The sequence below is a fragment of the Erigeron canadensis genome, chromosome 8 (assembly GCF_010389155.1).
Source record: "Erigeron canadensis isolate Cc75 chromosome 8, C_canadensis_v1, whole genome shotgun sequence".
NCBI classification, from domain to species: Eukaryota; Viridiplantae; Streptophyta; class Magnoliopsida; order Asterales; family Asteraceae; genus Erigeron; species Erigeron canadensis.
Window position 1 is genome coordinate 2,100,197 of NC_057768.1, and position 9,827 is coordinate 2,110,023.

The 9,827-nt window shown below is 34.4% G+C and overlaps 2 protein-coding genes across 2 annotated transcripts; one reads left to right on the plus strand and one right to left on the minus strand.

The window, feature by feature from the left end:
• Nucleotides 1–252: 252 nt before the first annotated feature.
• LOC122578296 (eukaryotic translation initiation factor 3 subunit M-like) lies at nt 253–4,967 on the plus strand. Its single transcript, XM_043750225.1, has 10 exons — nt 253–463; nt 568–697; nt 1,423–1,561; nt 1,645–1,857; nt 1,959–2,097; nt 3,526–3,676; nt 3,782–3,891; nt 3,974–4,071; nt 4,478–4,547; nt 4,640–4,967. Exons 1-10 carry the CDS (start codon nt 371–373, stop codon nt 4,727–4,729), a joined length of 1,233 nt encoding a protein of 410 aa, XP_043606160.1. The 5' UTR covers nt 253–370; the 3' UTR covers nt 4,730–4,967.
• A 620-nt stretch (nt 4,968–5,587) lies between these two features.
• LOC122609714 (cyclin-B1-3-like) lies at nt 5,588–6,978 on the minus strand. The gene is made up of 3 exons (XM_043782663.1): nt 6,859–6,978; nt 6,002–6,442; nt 5,588–5,905 (listed from the first exon to the last, which is right to left on the minus strand). The coding sequence occupies exons 1-3, from the start codon at nt 6,976–6,978 to the stop codon at nt 5,588–5,590; spliced, it is 879 nt and encodes a 292-aa protein (XP_043638598.1).
• Nucleotides 6,979–9,827: the final 2,849 nt, after the last annotated feature.

Consider the following 9,827-nt stretch of genomic DNA (forward strand, 5'->3'; position numbering starts at 1 on the left):
GGAGATCACATGTTTTTGTGCTCGGCTTTTTTGTGCTCGGCTGCTCGCGCTTCGCGGCGGCATGTATTAACGGATAATGAAAATCGTATAAATAAATTTTGTGTTATCATTTAATTATATTAATCATTTTTATAATAAATTGATTTTTAAGCTATTTAATTATATTAACCATTTAAAAAAAAAAAACGGTTGGTCTGTACCCGTACCCGAACCATTGCAATCATCCGGATTATCGACAGGTAATTTGGGGTCGACCATACTTTCTAGCAGTAAAAAATCGTCTATACCATTGTTCTTCCTCCAAATTTGTTTATCTACTTTTGCCGTAAACACATCAACCGAGTTTCCCGTTGCAGCTTCCGCCGCCGCCATGACGACGGTCGTCCCTACTTCCGAAGACGATCCCGTCGTCTCCGTCGTCCGCTTCACTGCTGAGATGTCCTGGGCTGAAGCCGGTCCTGAGGTATACATATATATATATATATATGTTGATTTATTGATTATATTGTGTGTTGTGATGTAATAATAATGTATAATATTGTGTGAAATAATTGAATGAATAAATAGGTAGCAGAAGCACAAGTGAGTAGGTTATGTTTAGAAGCTCAGGAATGTGTGATTGGTGGCAGATGGTTGGATTTAGCTTCTTTAATGATCACTTCTGCTGATTTACTCGTTTCCAAAGCTTCCGATAAAGGTTTTTCTCCGATTTTCGCCTTTTTTTTTTTTTTATCGTTGTTGTTAGACATACAGGTTTACTATTTTTATTATGTTAGAATTGTTAAAGTTTTTATTAATGATATATATTAATATATTAGTGAATGTACTTGCTTGGAATGCTTTCCGGTGTATAGTTCATTGGTGTCGTTTGATTACTGGTTTTGTAAGTCATGACAATACCGTGGCAAAATACTAATCTGCCAAAACCTATATCATTATCTTTAAGTTATATGCAAATGTACATTTGATATGAGATGTTATCCACCTGAAAGATGTACATTTGCATGTAACCTAAAGATATTGATATAGGTTTTGGCGAAGTCGTATATCTCAAAATATCCGTATTCATTTTGGTTTAGATATGCTGGCGTGAGTGCTGGATGCCTGGATTATCATTTTTTTCTGCTGTCCAGTCTCACATGTATACCATGAGAGACATGTCAGTTGGAGCTATATCACCTATTCACGTTCATTTGCATCAATTTCTATTTACAAATTATAAAGGACAATAATGCTGCCGATTTCAGTGCCGTGTTTTGCCTTGGATTTTTTTTTAATAGTTTCTGTATAACTAAGTTACAATATGCTTTGTCTCATGTTCCATGGCATACTGCTAAAACATATTGATAGTGTTTAGTTTAGTTTTCTTATATTTTATATACCAATGAAGCTAAAATTGTTTTTTCTTTGCTCTTACTTTAGACCTTGAATGCATTTTCACCGTTATCTGCAATCTTGTCAAGAAACCTGAAAGTACTGATGAAATTTTAGAGATGGCAAAGCTTTTATCCACAAAAATTGTGCAACAACCAACTGATAAGCCCGCACTGCGATTGAAGATGTAAGTTTGGGACAGTTTTTGTAAACCATATCCAATTACATCTGAAAAATTGCTCAGTGTTATTATTTTCTTCTTTGTCTTAGCCTGTTCAATCTGTACAACCTATTGGAGAACCCTTACTGTCGGTTCTATGTCTACATGGGTGCCCTTAAGTTGGCAATTGATGGAAAGGTAACGGAACATATAATACCATCTTTCAAAAAGATCGACAGTTTCTTAAAAGAATGGGATCTAGGAGTGCATGATCAAAGAGAGCTTTACCTGGCCATCTCTAATGTTTTGAAGGAACATAAGAGGTATCATGAACGCTTATATGACTTTTGTATAGTCTTTTTGCGGATTTATTATTTCGAGTTTTTTCAAGTATCTGCACTTAAGTTGCCTTGATGAATTTCAGCTCCCCCAAGGAAATTCTGAAGTTTTTATCAAAATACCTGGCAACATTTTCTGGTGAGGATGCACATGTTATGGAGGAGGCGAAGGAAGAAGCTGCTCACGCCATTATTGAATTTATCAAAGCACCTGACATGTTTCAGGTATCCTGATATTTAACTGAACAAGCTCTTTAAGACTTAATTGTAGCATTTCCTTGTGCACCATGGAACATAAAATTAGGTATCCGTGTGCTCTGATGCGGTGTAAGATATTTGGTCTCAACCAAATGAGCTGTACTAGCTAAATAGGAATTTACACGATTTTCCACTGATATAGCTTTACCTATCCTTAGGAGCTTACACACAGTACAGTTTCTAATTCTCTGTTTTAGTTCTATTCAGTTTTTAATGGGAAACAAGAGGATGAAAATAGACACCAACCTTTTAAGATATGTGGTTAGAAGTTCATTGCGTTATTAAGTTTCATGTTGGTAATGTGCACACGACAGTTCTAGGCTTATAGCTCATGGTCATTTATATGTATATACTGTGTAATCAATTGCGGTGGGATTTTAGTTTTTGGTCCTCATCTAAAGTTTCGGTCTTGAAATAGTCAGTAATATTTACCGATATCCCACCGATCTCGGTCCAAATTTCAGTGGGATATCGGTTTTCCAGCTTTTTATTTTGATTTTTTTATTTAAATATTTCTTGCCCAAACCTAAACATGACATACGAAACACCAACTGTTGCAAGTATCAACACTAACCTATTAAACATTGCACTTTTAAGCTTGACGGTAGTTAGTGGAATATGATGTGGCAAAGTTAAAAGCATTGTGTGTGCTCTTATAAGGAAATCTTATTTGTGCAGAAAAGGTATATCAAGATCTATGGTATATTATATGGACAAACACCAATCTTTAGTGTTTTGGACCTTTTGGATGATGAGCTCAACTACAACTGTTATAATATGGGATATATTATCTGTCCAAAGAACTTACACATTATGCTATCGCTAGAAAATTCAACATTTCCTTTTTTGGATATCGGCCTTTTCAAAATTACTATTCCGTTATATGATTGTTTTTCTCAACGTTATATGTTTAAGGGGTACATTAGGCATTTGATCAAATTTATAGACTTTGATAGTTTGATTAAACTAGTATTTTTATTACTGGAAATGTTATAGATGCATGTCACACCTCTTGTCCTTTTTTCCCCCTTCTGAACGGCAAATTTGTGCTTAGCAGCTTTGCCTCTTATATACCCAACTCCATTTTTATGGGAAACCCATTCTGGGTAAACCCCTGTCTCTAGTTCTCGGTGCATTTTACTCACACCAGGATTTGAAGCTAAGGTCTCTAAGTCTCAAGTACGGAAGTACCCCCAAGTAGCAATCCATCTATTGATGATTGGTTGTCACACTTCTTGTCTTGACCCATGATAGTAATTACAAGCCCTTGATTCACCTTTCTAAATATAATTTGCCGGTAAAGTAGCTATATTAGTTCTTTTTCTGTTGAAATTGATTTACTGGCTCTTTAACTTATAAAATGTGAAAGTTGATATATTGTTCAATATTGTATAGAATGATCTGCTTCAGATGCCTGCTGTAGCACAACTGGAGAAGGATACCAATTATGCATTACTATATCAGCTCTTGAAGATATATCTGACTCAGAGGCTAGAGGCTTACTTGAATTTCTACACAGAAAATTCTGCATTACTGAAAAGCTATGGTGATTATTATCTTCGTTACATTTAAGCTTAGGTTCAGTTTGTGTTTCATACTTAAAGTATGTATGCTAAATATATGGTGGTATTCTTTTTGCAATGTGGTGTAGGTCTTGTACACGAAGAATGTATAGCAAAGATGAGGTTGATGTCATTGGTGGACCTTGCCTCCGATGAATCTGGCCAAATTCCCTATTCTCTGATTAAGGACACTCTTCATGTAAGCATGATTTTCTCATATCCACTACCCCCTCTGCCAAAACCTTTTTTTGTTGAATACATCATGGTGGGATATCTTGCAGATAGAGTATGATGAGGTGGAACCATGGGTAGTAAAGGCGATCACTGTTAAACTGATCGATTGCAAAATCGACCAAATGAATCAAGTCATCAGAGTCAGGTGTGTATAAACTTCATGTCCTTTGATTATTTGATTAATTACTTCTGTCTAGACTTGGTGGCTAAATGGACGGTTGTTTATCATGTGAAATCAGTTAATTGCTACCCGTCCTGTTTGTTTGACCCAGAACAACTTTTGTCGCATTATTATTTATTTAGTATTTTAGTGTGTCAATCATGATTATAAAAAGCTATATTGCTAAAAAAGTATTTAGTTCCCTTAATTCAATGATTACAAATGGCCAACTTTTTGATCCATTTGACTAAGTAAAAATTATATAAATTTTGTTTAACCTTTTTGATCTGTTGGAGTTAAAATGTAACCCAAACATACCCAATTTAAAGCTGCAACCTCCATTCTGTTTCTTATTTTTTACAACTAACGTACTGTTTTATGTTATGTCTAGTCGTTGCACTGAGCGTGTTTTTGGGCCACAACAGTGGCAAGCTTTGCGAGGAAAGCTGGCAACATGGAAGGTATATATACTTTTTGATCAATCTTATGCGACTCCGTATAAGAAATATGTAACATGGTTTGTTTTATTATTGCTTATAAATATTTCTTTCAGGTTAACATATCAAATGTAATTACAACCATTCAAGCAAACAAGGTCACAGAAGAAGGAATGCAGGCGATGCAAGGTTTGGTGATACCTTAGTTATTATTTCATTTTCGCAGCCAACGTATTCATCAGTATTCAGCACGTGAGATATTCAAGAAAAAGAGGTGTGCATAGACAAGTCTTGTTACTTGCTTTTCGTTGAAGGGTAAAATTATACACATTTTGGAAGTTTTGTTGGCAACAAGTCATATTGAGTACTAGTTTCTTATTTTAAGTATTTCTACCAACTGATGAGAATAATAGGACCAGAGAAAGATATTATGCTTCTTTTAAATCCTTCTAGTTTTATGCCAATGCTCAACATTTCCTTGTAATCATTCCTAAAAAGAGACCCACACTAGTATAGACCGGAAGCTCTACAGCATGGGCAAACCCTCCCTCACATTTGCATTAAGGTGGATCGTTTGCTATGCATTAATTTATCTGCCTCACTCATACGAAGTATTTCTGTACTTATTTTGCATGCGGGTGAACCAAACCTAACAAACAAGGAATGGATGTCTCTTGGGTCATCTGAGAATGATTCGGGCCGTATGAAGGGAAACTACAAATGTTGTACCCTTGTAAATGGCAGTATTGTTTAGCCTGTATTGTTTAGCCTGAAGTTGACATCAATGCTTGTTGGGAAATTACAAATCTTGTACCCTTGTAACTAATAATTATTAACCGGTTACAATGGGTATGGGCTTTTTTTCCGGTCGGTTTTATGAGTAACTTGGGTTGGTCCAATTTCAATCACCCATAATCATAATAGCAACACATAAGATTTTTTATTAAGCACATCACATAGCAATGAATTAACAAACTAACTACAAACAAACAGGAAGTAAACTATTGAATTAGTAAACAACCGATGTATCCTGAATATAAAAAAACCCACGACTATGAAAGTAACTAACGAACAGATGATGTGTGCAATTTTTTGGGCAACTGCGAAATCAAGATCATGTTTTTGATGATCCAACTACAACAACTTTCATGGCCGCCAAGACCAACCAAATGAAGCTCCATCATCCTCTTTGTACATTTCCAAAGTTCCGTGTCCTTAAACACAGTATGGCTACGATATGTGTCACGCCACATACGTATATTATGTGTCAACACACATGCGGCATATAATGCAGCAGCTGCCAACTTTTCTGTAGGATATGTCATCTTCAAGTCATAATCCCATATCCCCAATTTGGCATAAAAACTCGCCATCAGTGTAGTCTATCAGCATATATAAAACATCATAATACTAATTAATTAAGTACTTCAAAAAACCAGAATGTAATACTAAAATTAAAATTAAAAAAAAAAACTCACTTTTGTATCTGGCCAAATTTTGGCAGCTTTGTAAAACCGAATGAGAAATGTATGCACTGAAGGAACATCTATTTCCATATCTAACGCATTCAAAATCCGATCCTCCATAGCCATCCCGAGTCGACAATTTAAGCCATTAAGATCGGGAGATCCTCTAGTAACACATTCAAGGAGTTCACTCAGAACTGGACGTCTGAAGAGCCCGGTTTCATGGTATTTCGAGGAAATGTGCACTGCAACCACACTTGCATACATTGCTTCTTCTTTCCCGGAAATAACTTGAGCAGAAAGGAAACGGCCGAATATTTCAACAGCAGTGAATGCTGTTATGGTGTCTAGATGATACGATAACTCTATGTTGAATATACAATTGACCAAAGACTTTCTTGCTTCTTTGTCAATAGTGGGTTGGCGGAGGATAACATCAACTTTGCTCTCGTTCTACATAAGATAAAAATTTAATCATGTGTTAGGACACATTTTATACGTTTCAAATTGGCCAATGTGTCAAGAATATGTAAATAATTGCGCTTTACGGAAGTAGGATCGCTTGCTTGGAAGTTTGCTTGGTGCGCTATTAAGTTGATTATAAGAAAGTCATAATGGGCACCTTGTGAGGAAAATGTTAGGCTATGGGGGATGAACCCACCCTTGGTTCGCCGGGTGGGTCGCCTCCCACACCACCTCCACACGGCGATTTTCTCCCAAGTTTGAAAACGACGACCTATACATACCGCCCAAACTTTTGTTTTGCCCAAGAAATGGAGCCGTTGAACGGCTAGTAGTTTTATATATAAAAAAAATTTACCTCTTAAATTTATGAGTTAAATACAATAATGGTCCCTGTGGTTTGTTACTTTTTGCAACGGTAGTCGCTCTTTTGATTTTTTAGCAACCGTGGTCCTGAAGATATGTTTCAGTTGCAACGGCAGTCCCTCACTAACAGAATCGTTAATTAGTGTCGTTAAGTTTCCCATGTGAGTACCACATGAGGGGTATTAATGTCCTTCCACCTACACAAACATAGGGGTGTTCAAAAGTATTTGTATCCAAACACGTTATTTAAAAATCTAATCCGATATTATTTGAAATGTCGGATATTCAAGTTTCCGTTCGGATTTAGATTTAGATTTAGGTAAAGATTTTTGAAAACTTTGGATATCATAAATTTCTAAATCAAATTTCGGATATCCAAAGGGGATATTATGCTTATTTTATCTTGAAAGTTTTAGATACTTCGGATATCCAAAACCTTTGGAAATGTGTCCGGATATTCATATCCACTATCCGAAGTTTTGAATATCCGTAATTTGGATAGCTGAATTTTAGGGAAAAAAATAAATATCTTTAAAAAAATATCTCAAGTATCTGAATTTTAGAAAAAAATAAATATCATAGATATTGTCGTATTATTAGATATTGAGACTAACGTTTTGGATACTTTCGGATATTGAAACTAGGATTTTTCGATATCTTTTGATATTTTGGAATATTTTCGAATTTTAAAAAAATGATATTGAAATCTAATCAAAAATAAATTCTAGATATTTTCAGATATCCAAAATATCTGAAACTTTTCAAACATCTCTATCCGAATTTGAATCCAAAATTTATTGTATCCAACTTTTCATAGAAAATAGGATCGAATTTTCGGATCATGGTTCAGATACGGATACTTTCAAACACCCCTTTGGTTATGTAGGAGGAAGGACATTAATACCTCTCATGTACTACTCACATGAGAAACTTAACGACACTAACTAACGGTTCCGTTAGTGAGGGACCACCATTGCAACTGAAACATATCTTCAGGGACCACGGTTGCTAAAAATTCAATGGAGGGACTGCCGTTGCAAAAAGTGACAAACCACGGAGACCATTCTTGCATTTAACTCTAAATTTATTTACTAACACTACATAAACACATACTACTTCAATTCACTTTCAACATATCAAATCTACTACTTTCTTTCATTCTACCTCATCTTTTTCTCTCTACATTTTTTTAACTATGTTCCCCAATAATAATAATAACTTTAACTTTAATAATAACAATAACTTCAACCCTATAAATAATAATAATAATAATAATAATAATAATAATAATAATAATAATAATAATAATATTCGTTTTCAACGTCCTAACACCCAAAATAAAACCGATGTCAACGATCCAAATTTTCTAAACAACGTGACTGTTATTTTGATGGTTATCTTTGTTGGAATATGATCACGTTAAATAAACGCATATCCGAAAATTATTTAAGCCTATGAGATCACACAAAATGACACATAAACTCTATGTAATTAATTAATATGTTAAGTCTAATATATCGATTAATACGTTCACGAATTGATTAATAAACATGAGATCAATGTTAAAATAAATGTTTAGTTCAATAAGGAAGTTTTCTAATTGCACTAGAAGAGGGGAGGGGGCCGAAATTCCTAAGGCGGTTTCCTAATCCTCATCTAACTTAATCACCAAGTTATAGAAAACCATTCTAATCTATATCTATACTCATTTATAATAATTATTAACCCCTTTATTATTAAAAAGTATTAGAAAATAGTTAGATGCAAAAGTACTAAATTACCCTTTATAATCAACCTCCTATGGAAAGGGTTATTAGAGATTACCAAATTTGCCCTTAATGAAAAAATTTACACTCTAAACTCTTATCTTGCTAATTTACCCTCTAAGTCCTTATCTTCTAAAATATTTCCACTATCACTATTACATCAACTTACACGGTTATATCAATCGACACCAATTGTCGATGTCATCACCACCCGTCAACGACACCACTAAACCGTCGTCGTCACCGCCGCCGCATTGTGCGGGTACAATGCTAGTTAATCCTTATAAATAGAGATCAAAGGTTTTTCATTTTGAAAACCCTAACTATTTTTCTCTCCTATCTTTCTCTCTTTTCGGTCGACATCAACAAACAAAAAGGGTTTTGGGTTTTGCTTATTTCGACATTAAGGGGTATTACACAACGGGTTTGTGAGTTCGTGATCGAATACTAGCATACATCATAGGGGTGTCAAGTGTGTGATCGTAGAGGGATTTTACTTTAAACTCAAACTAATAATAATATTCTTACTATTAATATATTGGAAGCTAAGCTAAAATGTACACATCCGATTCTTTACTTTGTTAATTAATATTATTGCATATACGTTTCTTTTCGCTGCGTACTCGTATTTGTTATATGGTTTATGTGCATGAATCATAACAATCTTACCATATAGCGCTGCCATTAACAACAAAGATAACATTTGGAAAAAAAGAATGGTAGCTTCTATACAAAAAGCCTACTATTGAAGATAATGACGATGACAAAAAAAGAGGTTATAGACAAACCTATAGGGTGTTATTAATTAACACATCTAATAGTAACAATAACATAATGATAAAAACACATATGAATAAATACATTTGTTGAAATTTATACTTACAAAGTTTTTGAGGAGCGCAGCAACTGATCAATTTCATCAACAAGTTGAACATGAAAAAAGAAATAATAAAAAAGGGAAGTGATATATCTACATCTACTTTTAGTCATCCACAACAATACAAGCATTGTACAGTTGTACATTGTGCAGTAAAATGGATACAGTTGTTATAGATGGCTAAAAGATGATTTAGATATATCACTCCCCAATAAAAAAAAAAGGATTAGAAGACATGCTGTTTAGCAAGGGAGGAAATACGAAACAGTATAGATAATTACTCCATCTTTTCCTCCTAAATTTGTCCACTTTTAAATTTTCAAAGTCAAACTTTACAAACTTTGACTATAAGAAGGGATGTATATAT